Consider the following 21,359-nt stretch of genomic DNA (forward strand, 5'->3'; position numbering starts at 1 on the left):
CAGAGGGCTGGATAATCCTCGACAATGCCTCCGTAATGTCACGGATATGGGCTCCGGGCAGGCAGCATACCTCCCGAGATGAAGGTGATAAGTGAGGTGATAATTAGCGATGCAGGTATCAGTGACGCTGTTAACTAGTTCAGTGCTGATAATTTAACCATTAGCTAATGTGCTTATCCTACAAACTCAAACTGCCTATTGGGTTACCAGAAGCCCAACATGTCTTACCCAACTGCCAAAATCTCCAGCTTCCTCCTGATAACTTCCTAAATGCAAATAAGCTTTTACAATACAAAATTCTATTACATGTTGAAAATTAAAAAGGAAGTAGTAGCATAAAATAAACTGGATTTAGTATCACATTAAATAAGGATATACTATAGTGATTATATTCATTTTCATATTCATTAACCTAATTTTTAAAATTTACCTGAAGCTGCTGCAGAATCTCCAGTCTTATGCACAAAAGTGCTGCAGAATGCAAGGTGTCTTGCCGCAGAATTAGGGTCAAGTTTAATACAAAATACATGGGACCTTGATTGTGCACCTACATTAGAGGATAATAGTATTTGCAGAATGATTTCTTTTAGTAATTGCAGATTCTCATGGTCGTCCTTATCTAGATGACTTAGTCTAATCAATCTTTTAATGCAAAGAACAACTACTGGTACATATTGTGTGTTTCAGAATTTGCTCATTGTTCTGTGCCTTACTACTGAATTTCAGGTCTGTAACTCAGGAATACCTCAGCTGAAGTCAATGTAAAACTAGCATGAATGAGACAGGAATTAGACGGTCCATAAGAAAGAATGCCTGGTTTAGTGTGTTTTAAAAATAAATATTCTGTTTTCACCTGGACCTTGTTATATCACCTACTTGTGTAATCTAAGTAACATCTGATGAGAATTGGTTTGGGGAACTAGAGGATTCTTTGCTGGTTTGTGGTCTGAATAAGCTGCTTTTTTCAGCTGTAGGTGAATTACTGAAAAGCTTCATTTCCAAATAGCATTGTTAAAAGCTTTTTCCTTGCTTTGGGCCTGATCCTGCAAGGTGCTGCGCACCTCCTGTCGGGTCAGTTGTGGGTGCTCAGTGTATTACAGGAGTGGGCTATTAATGCACACACCTCTGTGTCAGAGAGCTTAACTTACAAATGCATTGTCTTGTTGTGCCCATTTTAGTGCTGCTTTCAAACCTGTGTCTGAACAATACTGTACTTTTATCATAATACTGTAATATTAGAGTTTCTGCAATAATGATCTGTTACTTCAAAGACTGTATTTAACCACAAACAATAGCTTTTAGTATTCCCAAAAGCTTATTGTTCCCTAAATGCCTGGAAAACATTCCCTGTAATATTATTGAATATAGTTGTTGTGTAACTTATAATAGTGCAGCAACAGCTTTTAAGGGAGAGATGCATGTCCTCCACATGCTATAGGACTGGTTTTGATCCTCTTCTCCCATGAACTCCTTTTTGCCAAAAAGAAACGAATCTACAAGAGATTTTACAAATAAGATTTTATGCCAGGTTAGATTTTTTTTTTTTTCTGGAGACTAGAAGGTATGTTTGGGAGAGATGGTAGGCAAAATTTTGTTGTTAATCTGTTGTCTGGTTATAACTAAAAAATGGCTTGATCTAAATACTCCAGATCAGTTTTAAACTGTTCGTATTGGTGAGACTTGATTGCTTTGGCTGTTTTCATAGATTCATAGGGTGCAATTATCTATTTTCATAGATTCATAGCGTGCAATTATGGTGCAATTAAATCTGCAGTAGCCAGATGTGAGCTTCTTGCATCATGCATAACTGCCATGCGTGCCATAAGAAATCCAGAAGAGCTGTTGCACCATGCAGAATTCCTAAGTTTTTATTATTATTATTATTATTATTATTCTAGGAAGCCCACAATTTGTGGATGTGGATTTCCTAAGGCAAGTGTGGAGTGGGGTGGGAGGCTGTGATTGCAGAGTTCCTAGAATATACATGGTCTAGTGAGCAATACGTCCAAACTGAAGAATGTGACTCCAGAAGTGGATAATGAGAAGGCTGCCCACTTGTTTGCACCCCATATGTTGAGAAATGATTAATGTTAAAACCCAGCAGGGAGCGAGAGTAAAGGAGGGATGGAGATGCTCTGCTCCTTTCCCTGCCCTTCCTCCCTTCTGCTGCTTTCTGGCTGTCCAGACCTCATCACTTCTCCAACACAATTCAAGTGCAGCTTCTCATCTACTATGCTGAGTCCAAGGGAAGCACCATTTCAAAAGGCTGTGGAGCTGGCTCTATAGCCGCTTGAACAGAGCTACCAGGAGCACAGTACTGTGCTGGTGGGGATTTGGGGTGAAGGGGAAATATCCCACTGGCAGTCCTATCCCACCCAACAGCCAAGAACTTCCCTCCATAACTCTGACCAGCAGGTTCCTTACCCAGCACCCCTACCCACCACTTACTTCTGCCATAATGTCTCACCCACATCCAAAATCAGCAATTGTAATTAAAGAAAAAATCAGTTTAGATTCTGTTAAACCTCATAGAGGCAATGTTGGAAAGGAGGAAGGAGTGATGGGTGTAGGGGAAATGGGTGGGGAGGAGAGCAAAGAGAAAATCAGATGTCCCAAATGTTGATTATATGGCAAAATTTGCCATGTCTCAGAGTGGTTGTTCCTGAAACTTTGACCTATTTATGCATCAATCCCTTTATGGCTTTCTTTTGCTTGGTAATTCAATATTCTTAAGTGGTGCCACAAACCATCACAAAGAAGATAATTTTGAACAGTACCAAAAATATAGCTGTGAAATAGTATCAAGTCTAGTGTATTCCAGCTTTAGATAAGTTTACTCATTGGCTACGTAACATTTATTATAGGAAGTGAGGTTGGTTGTCACAGAAAGAGTGACATGAAAGACTTTCCTTAAAATTCAAATAAATCCAAGCATAGTTTTCTTTTTATATATATATATATATAAATAAATAAATAAAAACCAGAATACCCCTTGGATATAAAAAACAGTCCCCCAGTGTTGACATACTTAAAACCTTGTGCATACTAGTAACAGTAAAGATAGTTTTTCTTCTAAGTGGAGATCACCATAAGAGAGCTTGTTAGTACTCTGCAGTGAAGACATACACAGAGACTTTAATTTGTGTTGCTTCTGGGCAGTTCAGGGCCCAAGATATTTGAAATATCCCTATCCTGATTTACAATCAAATAATTTAGTTTGACTTTCAGCTTTTCCTTTTCAGAAACTGTCATTTCAACGTGCAACGTGAGCTCTTCCTTCCACTGCTTCCATTTCTGAGAAGTTCTTAATCTTAAAACAGTAATTCCAAGTCCTATTTTCATATTTTGCTGTGTCTGCCATCATAGATCAGTTTGTGTACTTGCAAACTTCCTCTACTGCACCATGCCAGCTGTTCTTAGTTCATGCTCATGTTTCTTTCCCTCAGTTCATGCTCATGTTTCTGTATTCCTCTACAGTCTGTCTCTAATTCAGCTTTTCAGTCAGATTAAAGCTTTCTTTATTTTTCCTAATTTGTTTTCAGTTTTATTCAAACTTCTGTTGCCACCATTTCTCAGTGCCTATTCGTAACAGTAAAAAAAGAGAATAGAGATCCTTGACAACATGCCTGGGGAAGAAAACACCAGTTTGTTCCTGGTATGCAAGGAACAGTAAGCACGACATGTTGCCATTGACACACATCTTATTTTCTGTTCTTATGTCCTGTGATGATGCTCTAATTTGCCCCCATTTGGAATTTGTCTTCCAGGATAAGTTATCGTAGCATGTAGTTTCCCATGTCACAATAGTGTGGCCTATTTGGTGAGAATAAGAAAACTGTTTTTGGCCACATGGCCATCTCAATCAATTAGTCTGTATTTGGTCATTGATGGAAATGAGATCACTTGTGATCTATTTGTTAATCATCCAGGTATCTGATGTCTCTTGATTGGCAAACAGTTCCATTTTTAAGTCTGCAAGAGTGACTTATTTCTATCATGGTTATATGTTCAGGGAAGAATTGAAAGAGAATTAACTTCCTAAGTATGAATGTTAATACTCTGCCATTTATATGCTCTTCTAGTCATTTCTAGCCATTTTTCTGATCGTTGCTTTTTTTCTGTCTCACATCATCCTCTCTTTTTAAAAAATACTACACGCATTTCTACAGCGCTCATCACTGTGGAAATGTGGGAATCTTTTTTGAGGACATTGTCACATATGTACTTGCAGCTTTGCTTTTTAAAATGAGAAATGTGCAGCTAGCTGTAAATAGCTTACTTAGCTTAAATATTGGATTTTAATAACTATGCTGTCACCTTTTGTTAAAAGATACGTGGGCTAAGCTTGCTTGAAGTTTGAACAAGCTAATTGTTGCTAAAAACTTGAGGCTTGTAATTAAAAGAATGAAGTAGGAAGTGCTATAGAATGATTGATTAATTCTACATCCTTAAGAGTGTACCCCAGTAATTTTGTTTTTTTGATGAAAATGTTATGTACATATATTGACTGGATTCAAGCATCTGGGTAACAAGCAGTAGGAGTGGTGAAAACTGAAGAAGCAAAGAATGAATGGTCACAGCCTAACCTACACCGATTAAGATGGCACAAACTAGTTGCTGTTCTAATGTGGTTATTCCCTGTGAATCTTTAGAAACTAGTTTAATCCCCATGTAGGTGTCACCTACAGACTTGTTTCTCGGAGGTTCTGGGGGCAATGTAGGGGTGGTTATGTTGTACAGGAGGGAAGGCCAGCTGAGATATAAACTGGGTCAGGATGACCGAGAGAAGCAAATTGCAACTTGTTCCTCCTTTCCTGCTAGTAACTAATCACTATCACTTGTCCTGATCTCCAAAAAAAAATAAGCTGCCTTTCCCTGCTGCCTTCCCCCTTCCCACCATGCTAGAAAGAAGCATGGAACAGCAGCACAAAGTAGCACCAGTTGCACAGGCAGCCCAGAATTGTTTGGTGTGCGTGGGCTGACAAATGAGTGAAGGTGCTCTTGGAATGTGAGCCCTCTGTCTTCACTGTGGGTTGGCAAGACAGAGCCATGAAGTGAGTAAATCTTTTTTTTGGACAAGGGGATGGGAAGGAGGGATGGTCCAGAAATGGGGAAGGAGCTCATGTTGAAGGCAAGGGGCTCTGTCCTCCAACAAGGGGTAAGAGATTCTGCAGAATGCAAAGCAATATTACTAAGCTTGACTATGTTTTTGATCTTTTATAATCAGGTTCAGTATTATTTTATTGGGCTGCTGTGATTGTGTGCTGTGGGCCACAAATCGGTGGATGTTGTAATTTAAAAAATACTATTAAGTAATTCAAGGTGTTCTGGTGATGTATGTGTTTTTAGGAGGAAATTAGAATTGTTTAAGGAATTTTGATGCAAATGATTAAACAGTAGCTTTCCTTCAGAGTTTGCTATGCATTTTTGGCTTCTGGTTTTGTGATGCTCTTCCTAACAGATTTTTGCAATTTCTACCTACTATCTAAATTATGCTTCTCATCATTTCTCCTCTTTATTCCAGCCCTGATGATATTGGCTCCTGTTGGTATATCCTGCTGTCTGGTTCAGTATTCATCAAAGAGTCTATGTTTCTTCCAAGGAGCAGGTATGTCTATTTAAATATCTTTATATTTTAAAGGAACACTATGAAATGGAATGCTAGTCAATTTTTTAAAAAGTAGTCAGGTTATACCTTTAGTATTTCTTGTCATTTTTTGCAGTTATACAATCTTATTTTCTCATCTTTCTAAATATCTCTCTTCTGTTTGAGTGAAAGACCCACACAGAGGGGGAAAATGACTATACATCAAAGTGCTGTTAAATGCACAAAAATAAACAAGTTGGAAAACAGAAAAAAAAAAAAATTGGTGGTGGTGCACTCAAAGGCCACAACTAGAATTGGGAGACCTATTATTCTAGGCATATGTCGAACAGATACAAAGATGCAGTCCTTGCCTTGAAGAGCTTACAGTCTAACAAGAAAAGTGGCATAGAAAGTATGTGTAACTGACACTTATTAATCATTTTGTGTCCATTTAAGTAAAAACATTTTGAGTCAATACATAGTGGAAATCTGTATTTATTATTTCTGGTAGCACCATAGTCACTGTGCCAAACAGAGAGAAAGTCACAGTCCCTATCACTAAGAGTTTATTGCCTGAGAGTCAAAAATAGGAGAAGGGGTACAGCAAAAATGTATCGGTTAAGGTTGTGATTAACATGTTTTGATGATATGATGTTTTTAGTAATGCAATTTATTTTACATTAGAAATATAATACTTTTTCCGTTGCCCTTCTGTCTTACTAATATTACATGACTAATTTCTTGTAGTTGTCATAGATTTGAGTTGTCAAGAGAGGTTTGAATGTTGTTGGGCTTTCACCCAGCTCTCAAAGGGTATTCAAAGCTTAAGGTATGGTGTGGAAGAAAATATACAGATGGATTGCCAAAGTTGGGATCCCTGGGGGCGGGCAGCAAAGTTCTATAAGTACCAAGGGGTGGTGTAACAGGTCTTGAAAGGCAAGGTTAAACTTAAACTTGATGTGGTTGGGATAAGAAGAACAGTCAAAATGACAGGCAAGATGATGATAGGAAGAGGAAGTTTTGTTGGTGTCAGGGTGGGCAGAAAGGAGTAAGAGTAATCAAGATGGTAGGTAGATAAGAGCTTCAACAAGAGTCTTAGGTGTAGGGACAAAAAGAGAAAGTCAGGACTTGCATAACTAGTGTATGAAGAAACAGCAAGATTTGGAAATAGGCTGACTCTGACAAGGGAGAGGGAGGAGTCAAAGATGATACCCAGGTTATGAGCCAGTTAGAGGGTAGTGGTGAATAGTGGTAAATATATGGAGATATACCTATCTCATAGAACTGGAAGGGACCTTGAAAGGTCATTGAGTCCAGTCCCCTGCCTTCACTAGCAGGACCAAGTACTGTCCCTGACAGATTTCCCTCCCCCCCCATCCCTAAATGGCCCCCTCAAGGATTGAATTCACAATCCTTGGGGTTAGCAGGCCAATGCTCAAACCACTGAGCTATCCCTCCCCCTGAGGTAGAGAATGGGGACAGTGGCAAGGAGTTTGGAGGAAAAATGAGTTCACTTTCAGTTAACAGTGAGACACTAACAAGGAGATGTGGGATTGGCTAGATGGCCATTGGCTAGGAGAAGATTTGAGAGTCATCAGTGTAGAGATCATAATTAAAGCAACATGAATGCGTAGTTCATCCAGAGAGAGAGAGAGAGAAGAGAAGGGGGCTAGGACAAAGCCCTGTAATAACCCACAGTAAGTGTAGCAGAAATGGTTAGGACCTTCTCGGAAGAGACTGAAGGAACAGCCAGAGATAGAATGAAGAGAGAATGGTGTCATGAAACCCAAAGCAGGACAAGTTATCAAGCAGGAGGGAGTGATTTTAAGTGTTCTTTATTTTCTCTGTGATTGGGAGGAGTTGCCTCCTTAACAAACAGTGTATGTTTTTGCTGCTGCTCTCTGACTGCAAATACAAAAGGGTAGGGTTCTGCAAGTTCCCATCAGGACACAAATCTCAAAGGGAATTGGGCTCAAAATTAGTGTGTCTCTGTATAGTTATCATCGACCTTGCATCCAGAGAAATGGGTAACAACTCCTTCAAGACCCTATCAAGTAAACACATAATTTGGGAGTAATTTAGTGTATCCTAAAGCTATTACTATTCCTCTCTCTCTCTCTCTTCCTCCCTCCCCCCCCCTGAAAAGAGCAATTTATTTAAAATTAATAGCAGCTCTTAAATGTAAAGCCCCTTCACTGAATACTGGAAATGTAGACTGACAATTTGGGTTAACTTGCTGCATTTCAATTTGATAATGCAGCACATGCTGGCACAGTATCGATATCAGGACCTTGCAAAATCCCTAAATTGTTGTCAGGTGAGCTAAGGTCAGACTTTCATCCTCTAACTTGGTTTTATGGGTTGGGCAGATTCTTCACGTTACTTAAACATATTTTAGTGGTTTCAGATTCCTTCCCCCTTTTGTTTCCCCTTCCTAAAGACTCCTTAATTTTACATGCTCAGAGATTAGTTTCTGGTGTGGTGGGTCACCACTGAAACCTGTTACGCTACATTTTCATCAACCAAATCTTTCTTTCAGGTGATGGCTTGGCAGTGTTTGGTCACATACAATGGTTTCCCTGCTCCTCCTCTTCCTTTTCCCCACTTTAAATAGCTTTGGGAAAGGTTTTAACTGCAGTAGACTTCATGTTATCAGCACCCAAACCAACTGTATTTTGAGCCACTCTTAAATAAATTAATTGCATTCATTTCAAATCAGGGTGGATTTGATTTAAATCAAATTGATTTAAATCATAATTTAAGTCACTAGTCAGGAAGACTCGATTTAATCATGGATTTCTACATAAAAGTGCATTCTTGTTGGTTGTTATAATCTTAATACATATTCTTCACAACTCAGAGATGGATGTAGGTTTCATTTTTAGAAGGTACACACTATACATTTTTAAAGTGCTTTATTTTGCAAACTTTTCAGATTAGTTTTACAGTTAAAGCAGAAAATGAATGATTGGTTATTTCATGTACCAAAGATAATTGAAGCAGATATTTATGAAGTCATTGGGAGGTGAACTATCTCCAATTCAACAGGTTAATCATTAATATTTGGAGGATTTTCTTGCCAGGCTGTAATAGGAGGAGAACATCACCAGACAGACATTTAAATTGTTTTACTTAACTAAAACTACAATGTTATGTATTCTGGATTTTTTTCTTCAGTAGCAAACTTTTAACAAAACGAGCACATATATGAATTTTTGAATTTAGTTAAACATTCACGTTTTTTAAAATAGGTTTGTTTTTGTTAAAATTGTTTTAAAATAAAATAGTTAAATGAAATATTAAAGAAAATATCGACTTTGTCAGCCAGGTCAACATGAGAAACTTAAAATATTGGCTTCTGCAGCTAACTCAGTCGTCTTAACCTTCATTTTCCTGTTTTGTTTATAATCTGGAAAAGAAAAACAAGCATTTTTCAGGTCCCAAACAATTTCTCAATTTGAAATTAATTAGTCCAAAGGAAGAAAATATTATTTCTACACTGGCAGAAGAAGCTACTGCTGTTAAAAGTGAGATTATCACTTCAACAGTGTCTGAATCCAAGCGCTTAAGTGACTTCCACCAGTTCACTGATGTAACAATTGTTTCTGTAAGGAAGACATTCCCTTCTTCTGTTGTTACACAAGCACATAGAACAGGATCACTGTGGACATTACTCCACCCATCAAGACTTAGGTTAACAATTTCACCCTCTATACCTTTTGCACACTGCTCAATTTCCCTTTCGTACACTTTATCCAGCAATTTGCCTGCAACATCTGCTCTGTTGGGTGGACTGTATCCTGGTCTTAATGACTGAAGCATGTTAATGAAGTGTGGGTTCTCAATCATACGGAAAGGAGAGTTTGTTGCATAAACAAACTGGGCAATCTTTTCATCAATTACTCTTTTTGTAATCTGATGGTTCTTATCACAAATTTATCTATGGTTCTTTCTGGATGATGGAGATTTTTTTTTTCTTTTTGCTACAGTTTTTTATAAAACAAATCAAAACTGTGTGGGGCCCTGGAATCCTATAGGGAGTGTAGTGATTCCTCTGTGCACAAGTTAAATAAATCTGTGCTTTCAAATGACATCCTTAATTGCATTTTACTGCATATACTGTGGCTAAGTGACATACATGATGTGACTGAAACACTATCATTGGCAGATAACTCTGAAACTATAGAAAATGATGGTGATCTTGAAGGTGGATAGTCTACAGAATCCTGTATGTTAAGGATGGATTCTCCTAAATAAAATGTCAATGCAGTTATTTAATTACTATTACCATACTGCCATTTAGTATTACTCATTGCATTCACTGACACTCAGTACTACTTTAAAGGTGAAATTGTAAAAGGAAGATCTGCCTATTTCAGCTATTCCTTTTTTTATCACAACTGCATCTAAAATGATAGTACCACAAAGTAACAACTATATTTTTTGCTCAAACCTGAGAATTCAAGAATAGTCCAGAAGGAAGACAGGCAGTCCCTTAAGAAAGAAGTATGAAATAAAGAAGTTTACCAACCTGAAGATCCTGCATGTTCAGACATGTTCCTTTCATCATCTTCAAAGCATCTCCTGAGAAGGAACACTTCTCGTGATGTTGTTTCATTGGGGCAACCAGGCCTTGCATTTCTTTGTTGCACTGTTTGCATTTTGCACGCATGCCTGTCTTACCCACAGGTAGAGGAACTTCATTAAAATATTCCCAAACTGGGTCTCTTTTACGGCCTGCTTCCATGATGGTTTTTCCCTTCTAGTGAGTGAATGGTGTGGTAGATCCCAAATCAATGAAGGCTACACTCAGAAAGACCTCAAGACTTCTGGAATATGCTGATAAAATAGTTTCACTTTTGTTTCTACTGCCTGTCCCTCCCTTTTCACATTTATCTCCAGACTTCTCCTTATCCAGATATATTCCGCCCCCAACAATCTTGTCTTCTATTCATTGAACTTTTTGAAACTTTGCACTTTTAGAGAGAGGTAAGGGAATGACTCTGTGTACACAAATTTGCAGAGGGACAATAGGGTTGAGGTCTGTTGTTTTGATATATATATATTTGTGTATTTATTTATTTATTTTAAAACATGTTTGCTGCTAACAAGCATGTTATCTCTGGAGACACAAATCCACATTTTGAGAACTGCAAAACTAAGCATCTCTGAAGGTATCTTCTAGATTGAGCACTGAGTCCCATTGGGTAGATAGAAAGATTAACCTAAATAATCTATACAGAAGCCCCTGGAACCTCATAAGGGGTCCCTAATCCATGAACTATTGGAACTCATTTACAAAACTTCTCTTAAACATTACATGAATATATTGTCTCATACTATAGAATTAGAATTTATAATTCTTATAACATGATGATATCTTTGAACTATAATGTATCTTAATTAAAACTATCTTTAGATAGGTTTTTTCCTCAAAAAGCATTTAATCAAAAAATCTGATTTAAATAAAAATCCGATTTTTTTGATTTTGTTAAAAGAATCATTGATTTTTATCCACCCTGTTTCAAATACAGTATGATTAATGCTTCTACTTTTGAGCTTAAACACATACTTGCTGTTAAATGCCTGACAAGAGAACATTGCAGGGTCGTCGGTAGTATAGATTTAAGCCAAAGAATCCTGAAAGGATTTTATTTTTCTTTCAACTCCCTATCGCTGTACCCTCAACTCCCTGCATCTCATAGCATTTAAATCAGTTTTGCAAGAAGAGGCCTTAGGCTTATATCCAGGTAATGCACAAATGGGGAGAAGAGCCACTTAAAAACAGCGTCATCTGGGCATTTTTGCAACTTGGCATGTTGAAAAAGCCCTATAACTTTGAAACAGTCACCTTACACATGATCAAATGAATTGCTGATTTAAGTAGCAGCTAACATGTAGGATAACTACCAACCTTTGCCAAAGTTATTAGGTACTAGTTACTGGGAGACTTGTGAAGTCTGAATTGTAGCTGCATTTTGTTTAATCCACTCAAATTATTCTGGAAAATATATCAGTGTTTACAAATAAACATTAATACTCCTATATCTATTGTCAAATAAGTAAAATCCTCAATGTTCTTTCTAATTATTTTGTGCTAATAGTAAAAGTGAGGTTTATTAATCTGAATATTTAGTGCATGTCAGGATTATTTTCTAGCTTTATTAGCCATAAGGATTTTCATTACTTTCACACCCCTTTGCTGCAGTCCATTATATACTTTGGTTTAGACTGATCATTAAACATTGTAGAAGTGCTGTTTGAAAGTTCAAACTTAAACCCTCCCCCCAAATGTTCACTTATATTCTGGAGTGACTCAGATGGTAATTAATGGTTATTCTTCGAGTGATGTCCTTATGGGTGCTTCCTTGTAGGTGCGGCAGCACCCCCTGCGCCTGGGTTCAGAGATGTTCATCAGCAATGCCCGTCAGACTACACACGAGCACTCCTCCCTCGTCCCCGCGCTGTGTGTGGGACATATCTATAGGGCTGTGCGGTCCGACCGCTCCCAGTTCCTTCTCTACTGCCTTTGGTCTGGGATGGAATCTGCAGCAGAGCCCACTTCTCCTACTCCCTCATTAGATAGTGCCTTATCTGTTAATGTAGTATAGTTAGTATTTTCTTCTTCTCCGTTCCTCTTCTATCCAACAAAAAAAAAAAAATATTTTTGTCTTTACATTCACAGTTCTTTCATAGCTTGAGTTTGTTTTCCCCTGCTTCCCACCCACCCTTATGCCTGATCCCCTGGGTTTAAGAAGTGCATTTCTTGTGCGGCCACCGTCCTGCTAACAAACAGCAACACACAGTGTAGCTGCTGTCTGGGAGAGGGACACGTCCCACAAAAGTGTTCCCACTGCTTCGGCTTGACACCCAGGGCCAGGAAGGACTGGGACATTAGATTGAAACCTCCTTATGAAGAAGTTGCTTCAACAGGCATTGGACCCAGGCTTGGACTCCTCCCCAGAGAAGCCCTCATGCTCTGCCAAGTTGTAGGCTGACCCCCACTCTCCGTGTCCCCTGAAGAGAAAGTCATCCCTTGCTTATTCGAATGACAAGAAACGGGCTTCCTCCTCACACTCTGAGGCACAGCCAACCAGAATGCTGTCCCTGGCGAAGTCAGTTACCTCAGCCTCATCTGATGGGGGATGTAGCTCCAGGGCTTGTCCGAGTACCTCCAGTAACAGCTCAAAGAAATGGTCTAAAGACTCTGAGAAGATCTATGGCCCTTGGCACCATTTCCCAGCTCTAGGGACCAAGCTGGGCTGCCTTTAGGAGCTACGGCACTGATGCAGTTTCTGGCACCAAGTAAGACCTCAGTACGGGCAAAGCCAGCAACACCAGCCACACCTCTGGTGCCATCTACTGACGTCTCAGGGACATACACCCTTCCACTGGCACTGATGATGCTTCTTCCATCTCCACAAGACTTCAGATACCTGACGGACCTGTTGTTCTCTGACACTCCTGAGTCTCCTCTTCTGTGACATGACCTCCCCCCACTTCCACCTTCCTCTCCAGACTCACCATTTCTCCCTTTCTCCACCAAGAACAGCACCTCCCTTCCCTAGTGGTGGTGATGATGAGGAAGACAAGGGCTATATTGTTCCCTCGGCTACAGGGCAGTTCGCATCTGCCCAACCTCACTATATGCAATCTCCCGCTGGTACTCAACCCTGGTAGGGACCACCGTGGAGGCAGCCACATGTGCCACTCCCATCAGACTGACCGTATTGGGACCCTTGGGTCATGTACAGGGCACAGTTTGGGAAACCTACCAGAGAGTATGGGTGGAGACCTACACCTCTTCCTTCTCCATCGATCTCTTGCCCTCAGGAGGTCGAATCACAGCTGGCATCAGCTGAACAGGAAGAACAAGAGGAAGAATGGGAGGAGGAGGCTGCACCAACTTCCCTTTTTCATTCTCCTCACCTGCCGAGGCGCGCCCTCCCCCCAATCTGTCGACAACTTCAGACACTTTCTGCAGGGTTGCAGAATCTTTACAGAGCCCGTTGGAGGAAGTTAAAGACCAGTAGCGTGAACTGCTGGATAGTCTTCACACATCCTCTTGCACCAAGATCGCACTGCTGATCAATAAGGCTCTTCTCAACCCTGCAAAGGTGCTGTGGCAGACCCCAGCATCTATTCCTGTGGCTTGCAAACATGCCAAGAGGAAATATTATGTTTTGGTGAAGGATGCAGAATTCTTATTTTCGCACCCCACCCCAAATTCTCTGGTGGTCAGTGCGGTGCAAGAGAGAGGCCGTCAGTTCCAATCCTGTTCTCACAATCCAGACAGAGATTGGAAACGTCTATACCTAATTGGATGCTAGGCATATTCATCAGTCATGCTCTAGTTTAGGATCTCAAACTATGCAGCCCTCATGGCAAAGTATAACTACCTAAACTACTCCAAATTGGACTAACTCTGCCATGATCGATTGGAGACCCAGAAGGAGCAATGCCAAGCCTTGATATTGGATGGACACCTCCTAGCCCGTACAGCCCTACAAGCCTCACTAGTCTCTGCAAACACCGTTGCTTGATCCATTTTGACTGCTGTGGTCAAGATGTGGAGCCACAATGCACACCTCATGGGTTTTCCTAAGGATGTACAAACCACAGTAAGAGGACTTGCCGTTTGAGGGACAGAAACTATTCTCAGAGCACACGGATAATTCTCTGCACTCCCTTAAAGATTCCTGAGCTACACTGTGTTCGCCTGACATAAACACGCCAGCACCAAAGAGAGACTCAAACTCCCTCTGCAGTCCTGTATACAACAATACACTTCTCAATGGCATTACGATACCCAGCTCCAATGACAAAGTCCTCCTCCTAAACATAGACACTCCACTCCTCAGGGATCTAACTGTCACGCACCACCACCAAAGCAACAATTTTGAAGGTGTGATCAAGGCCCTGAGAAGCCTCCCCCCTTTCCAGGCATGCTCACAAACATAGCTTCCACAAGCTTTCATCCACGCCAATGTGAGCCAAGGACTCAACTGTGGTGGACACAGCCAAACAACGTCTGTGTTGGAGTTCCTTTTCTACAACCACCACCGACTAAGATACTAACCACTAATCAGTTGAGGAGTGCATCTACATGAACACACAGTGCAGGGCAGATGGTCGTCCACCACATCCTCCTTACACATCAACTTCCTAGAGCTACGACAAGTCCGCAATGCCTGCCAACATTTCCTACCTCTTCTCAAACATCATACCATAGGAGTGATGACAGACAATCTCTCCTGCATGTATTGTGTCAACAGGCAGGGCGAAGCGAGGTCCCACTCTTTATGCTCTGAGGTGATCAAACGGTGGAACTGGTGTATCCAGAAAAATGTCTCCATTACAGCCGGGTACCTCCCGGGACACCAGAACATCTCCGTGGATGCATTGAGCAGGACATTCTTGCATGATTATGAGTGGGAGTTGGATATGCGAGCCATTCAACTCATATTCAACCTATGGGGACGCTCCACCATAGATCTCTTTGCCACTCCACGCAACACCCGCTGCCTTCAATTCTGTTCCAGAGTGGGACTGGAATGCAGATCGCTGGGAGACATAACATGGGGAGCATCTTTCCTGTATACCTTCTCTCCCTTTCCCCTCCTCTTCTGAGTACTCTGTTAAATACATGAGCCTATGTCATACTAATAGATCCCACATGGCCTCGACAGGTCTTGTATACTTACCTCCTCCAATGATGGTATGCAGACCGATCTTTCTACATATAACACCATGGCTCCTCTCACAGGACAAAGGACACATTCTCCATTCCTATCCTCAGATGCTCCACCTCAGAGTCTGGCTCCTCTGTGGTTCCAGGATTCAGAAATAATCTGTTTGGAGGCAGTCAACCAGATACTTTTGAATACCAAGTGTTACACCACCAGGCGCACTTTAGGTTCACAAATGGATTAGATTTCGATGTAGGTGCACTTCCCACCAAGTTGATGAGACACATGCTCTATTATCACTTATCCTTGACTACATACTATACCTTAAACAGTTCGGACTCACCACCAGCTCCATTAGGGTGCACTTGGTGGCAATCACTTTTCACTCCTCCGTAGACAGCCATTTGATCTCTAGCTAGGTCCCCGTTTGAACTAATGACAACCTGCTCTTGTGTTCACCTATCCATGAAAATGGCCTTCCTTGTCACCATCACTTCTGCTCGATGGGTTGGCAAAATTATGTCCCTTATGGCCTATCCACCATACACATTGTTTTATACAGACAAAGTCACACTATGCCCACACCTAAGATTTTTTTACCTAAGATCCCGTCTTTTCATTTCAATCAACCAATACACTTTCTGTGCTTCTTCACAAAGCCTCACAGTAACCAACAGGAAGCAGCTGTCCACACCCTACCCATGAGGCGAGCATTAGCGTTTTACTGGACAGGACTCTAAACTCTTCCAGAAATTAGAATGATTATTCCTTTCCACCACCGAAAAGAGGCACTGCCATATCGAAACAACACCTCTCTAAGTGAATCTGAGAGTATATAGATTTATCTTACAAACTCCATGATGGACAACCTCAGAACACATTCCACATATGGGCGGTAGGTATAAGGCTTGGGGAGGCTAACCCTCCGCAAATGGGGCAAGAAATGTCAGATGCAGTGCATCTCCCTTTGGAGGCCAGCTGGCTCGCCACCTTTGGAGTGCTGCTGCTGGAAGCTCCTGAGAAGTGGGGGAGCCACCAGCACCTGGACCATTGCCCCACCTGCTCTCCACCATGAGGTCCCACTCTGCCTCTTCCCCTCAATAATAGTTGACAGAGTGCAAAAATATTAAAAATAAAAATAAAACTATGAACATTGTCTGTATTTGGCTGGTAAGAAATGCACACCAGATAGATGATCAGCAATTGCAGAAGATGAATTTTCTAATCTTTGACCCTTTCAAATTGCTTCTGGTTGCATAGGGCTAAGATTTTGGGCTGAATGACTCAGACACAAATTCGAATTTCCAGTGAAGCAACAACCAAATTAAACAAATATTTTAGTTAGCTGTTAAATAGTTTGGTCAGAAGTATACACCAAATCTGTAGGAGTTTGGGGGCACAAAAGCCTTGGATGTATTCTAATTAAAAAAAGTTAGACTCCTTATCTGTCCTATCTATAATTTTCAAATAAAAACATTTGAAGCAGTGGATGAATCTCTTATCTTCGCTAGTGTAGTTATCTAGAATCATCGTGTCGGCAGTTGTTCTGAAGATGTTTTTGAAGGGAACCTAAAATTAGAACGCTAATAGCACAGTTTTTTTGGCAGAGGAAATATCGCTATTTAAGGTGAGCAAAATTATTCTGAATAACCTCTGATATCAGTTTCAGAAATATTGTATGACTCTGTCCAGGACACTCACTTTTATTATTTGCAGGCACTTCATAGATTATGTGGATAACTCTTTAATCTCAGCAAGTCACAATTTTGCCATTGTTGCTTTTGTAAAATACAAAACATCAGTGCAATATTTGAATAAAAATGTATGATGAAATGATATTAAGACACTTAAATATGTTCAATTTAGAGAAATGTTTTCTTTTTTTAACTCTGAGAGTAATAAAAGGAAAATTATTATAGTGACTTATACGAGATTTAACAATTTAAAAGTAAAAACTTGTTATACTTCGGGCAACCCCCATACCTAGGCATGCAATAGTTTGTACTGGATATTGTTCGTAGATGTAGATGTTACCTCCATTAGGATAAATTGATATTACAGAAAGGGAGAGTAGGTAGGTAATGAAACGAGTTACCAAAGACGTTGGTTAAAGTATAGGTTAGATTTAAATATAAGGATTTTAAATTTTAGTTTGGGGTTGTAAAAATTAAAGTTTACTTGCAGCAACCGGCATTGAGAGATTATTTTCTCAGTACTGAAGGGAGGACTTCAACTGTATTACTTATCGAACATATTGTACTTTCCTAAGGACCCTTATAAAATCAGAATCAGAGTGAAACTGACATGCTACTAGTCAGCATTTGCCCGAATGGAACAACAAAGTGAACGCCATGCAAAAAAAAGGCACTTGAACAGGCCTTTGGGAAGGGAGAGAAACAGAAGGGAAGGTATACAGAAGAAAATGTAGATAGAAGGGAAATCCACACACATGGAGGGAAGATGTTGACTAAATGAGGGAATGGGAGACCTGTGCCATGGTCCAACTATAGTGTATAACAAGGTCATAGTACCGGTAAGTTACAGAAAACACACTCTTCTGCAGTGGTGTGAAGGTATGTCAACCTATTATTGACTTCTGGTCTGGAGATGCAACATCAACTAGCAACCAAAAGCCACGTCTGACCCTCACCCTGAGGGAGATTAATCATTATGTTGTGCTTTTGGGGTGGCTAGGGAAAGACAATAGGGATCCTGAAAACAAAGCCCCACCAACCTCTCCATTCTCCTTTAAAAATAAAAGGAAGTGGAATATCAAGCAGTAAATTAGAAACTGCCTCTTATGCTTGGCACAAGACTACCTCTATTTTGCCCCTTGAAATTCTGCTCCATTTCACTTTCTATGAAACACTTTTCTTCCCAGGAAGCTCTTAACAATAATCCAATAGAGATGTTTAAAAAGGAGCATTGTCACTGTTTTGAGACTTACCTTTATTTAGTCATCTGGTGTATTGTCTAAACTTCATTGTCTGTAAAACTGACTGTAATCTCCTTGGGGCAGAGATTACTCATGCTGTATAAACACAGACATGCTGATGGTACTGGGTACTTGAAAAACAGATGAGAAGGAGGTGGAAATGAGGGAAAATGGCAGCAATAAGGGCCTGAGGAACATAAACACACACCATCCAAATGGTGGTGGTAGGGAAAAAGTGCCAAAACAAGGTGAATAGCAGAGAGAAGGAAACTACAGTAACCCATTAAGCACCTACAACTCTCACTCGAAGTAGACCATTATGGCTATAACTTCTTGAAAAGGGGGAAGCATGGTAATTTAGGGGTCCCTCCTGTATTATGAGGGGTAAACATGGTCCCCAACGATGACATCTAAGAGAGAGTCCCATAAGTGTCTTCATTGCAGCTGCAAGTGGCAGAAGTCAGACCAGCTGTTGAACAGAGAAGCTTTTCAGACCAACAAATAATTTGGAATTTCGGAGCTTATGTTTCCCTACAGTTGGTAGGAACTAGGGGCCAAGATTAAGCACCTCTCACTACAAAATGCTGCAGTAATTAGGGGGCAGAGCAGGACACCCACCACTGCTCAACCCCTCTGATTTTTCCTTCAGAAAGGAATTTAGTTTACACTTGATACAATTGCTGATCTCTCAGACTTCTTACTACTCCTGTGTTAATTGAATATAGGAAATTTATTTCAATGTGCAGTTGGATTTATTTGAGTGCATGTATATCCAAATGTAGAGTAGAAATCTAGAGAACAACAGACTCTGGGTGAAATGCAAAGTCAGTGGGGCTATTTAAGATTTGTGATTTTAATATGTATGGTTTTTAATGTAAATGAATTAGAATTGTCACTGTGTTCAGCATGTGCACCTTCTCTTTCTCTTTGGGATGTCCTAATTCTGTTTTACTAGCAAAATCTTGGCTGAGTTGTCATTCTTAATCTTATTCAGTTTCTAGGATTTGAAAAACATTTGATCAATTTTTATTTCTATCTTCTGAATTGTGACTTGTAGGCTGAAGAAAGGATTTTAAAAATAATTGAATATTCAACTTTGAATTAAAAGATTTTCATGCGGCCGAGAACTTTCAAATGCGTATCACAGTGGGGGGGGGGGGAGGATTTAATGTATATTAATTAGTTTAACTGTGTGTTCAGACAAGGTCTTACTTCTTCTCAGATAATGTTTTCCTACTACTATTTGTCCTTCATTAAGTTCATAATGCTTATTTTGTGACATCACAATATTTCCATGGTAACACTGATGTTATGAAATAAGCACATGACTTCTCTGCAAAATCAGGCAGAAGCTGGGTTGTTTGAATCAATGCCTTTATCAAAATAGAAATATCTCCAATAATACTGGTCAAATTTTTTTCTATAAATGTATTCCATGTTTGCGGTACTGTAAATTTCCCCCCTTTTTATAAAACTTAAATTATTTAGTGCACCTTAAGGGCTTTCTTTCTCAACCTTATTCTGATGAGTGTAACTGACTTCTAGTATGCTATACTCTCAGCTGCAGTCTTTAGTTACTTGATCAAGTTGGGAATTTTGTTGTTGTTGCTATAACTACTACTTTCCAGATGTTTGTATAGATGATTAATGCATTTTTTAAAAAATTCACTGAAGATTGCCATAAAATCAGTCTCTTATTAGACTACTTGAAACAGCCATAAAAAGAACCCTGTTGTGTGACTGCAGCTTGAATAGTTTCCAAGGTCACCTGCTGTTTTTGAAGTCTGTAGACCGATGACCATCATCTGCAGTAGATTTTAAAAAACAATACATAGACTTATATAGCACTTCATCTGCAGATTTCAGAGTTTTACAACGTTTCAGATTAACTACTAGTGTAATTACAAAACCAAAAGAACATTCAATGATGAATGAAAATGAAAGGCAGCTTGTATAAAATTTGACACACAAGAAAATCCCCCCCCCCCGCTTTTTTTAAACACAATGCAGAATTAACTTGGGGAACTTACTTCCACACTATATTAAAGCCAAAAGCTTAGTAGGATTCAAAAAGGGATTAAACATTGTTTGGATAAAAATAGGCATTTTCATTAGATAGGACTTTTAAAAAGAGAAATAAATTCTCATTTTTCAGGGCATCAGTCAGTTTTTTGAGTGTGTCCATACAGCAAAGCGGTGCAAGCCAACTCGAGCTATTTTGAATCCAGCTAGGGCGAGTAACAATAGCAGTGAAGACAGTGCAGCATGGGCTAATGAGCAGAATACTTACCCAGGGTCCATGCTGACCTTGTACCATATATGCTGAAGCCCCTTCTGTGCTGTTTTCACTGCTACTGTTACTCATGCTAGCTGGATTCAAACTAGCATGGGTGGATATACCATAAAGGACATGGATTATGAAGAATCCCCAATCTGGTTATTTCAAATTGTCCACTTCGTTTTTTCTAGGACCTTCCTTGAAAAGTGCTGGCCACTATCAGAGATAATCTACCAGACTTGGTGTCCACTGGTCTGATCTTATCTGGCAATTCAATCATGTTTTAAAGGTTATAGGAATGTGTAAACGGATGCAGTGGTGTCTTCCTGGGTCTGTAGGGCCTGAAATAATAGCTGAGTGGTATGACCTGCTCTTTTCATCTTAATGGGGTATTGGCTGAACTTTGAAGACAAAAACTTAAATTTCAACACTATTCCACTGTTGATCATTTTATCCTGTAATCCTAAATTGCCTTGCATGCCTCTTCAGAGGATCAAGGCCCCAAATGTCTCATATCTAGTTGCTAAAATTCTGCTCCCTTTCTCTCAACAATTTTTACAATGCAGGTATGTTGTCAGTTCAAAAACCTGTGGCATATCAAATGCTGAAAATATGGTTGAATTTTAAAATTTCAAAATTAATATAAAAATAAATGTGTTTATTGTGCTGCTCTTACCATCTGTTTTCACATTTAATTTGTTAGAAACCCCAATTTTTAATTCAATGACGTTGTCACTGAATGAAATTCAGTCTTCTGCATTAAAGATTCCAGGGTAGGGTGACCAGATGTCCAGTTTTCAACTGGAACATCCGGTTGAAAAGGGATCCTGGCAGCTCCAGTCAGCACCGTTGACTGTCTGGTTGGCAGTG

At 39.8% G+C, this 21,359-nt stretch overlaps 1 protein-coding gene across 1 annotated transcript in view; it reads left to right on the forward strand.

Annotated features, from left to right (window-relative positions):
• LOC113406013 (rap guanine nucleotide exchange factor 6-like) overlaps nt 1–21,359 on the forward strand; it is a 185,663-nt gene that overhangs the window by 145,363 nt on the left and 18,941 nt on the right. Inside the window, exon 4 of the mRNA XM_029910613.1 lies at nt 5,525–5,608. Within this exon, the coding sequence (XP_029766473.1) occupies nt 5,525–5,608 (84 nt within the window). The remainder of the gene's footprint in view (nt 1–5,524; nt 5,609–21,359) is intronic.

Source organism: Terrapene carolina, unplaced genomic scaffold (genome assembly GCF_002925995.2).
Source record: "Terrapene carolina triunguis isolate 2854851 unplaced genomic scaffold, T_m_triunguis-2.0 Scaffold66, whole genome shotgun sequence".
In the NCBI taxonomy this organism is placed as follows: Eukaryota; Metazoa; Chordata; order Testudines; family Emydidae; genus Terrapene; species Terrapene triunguis.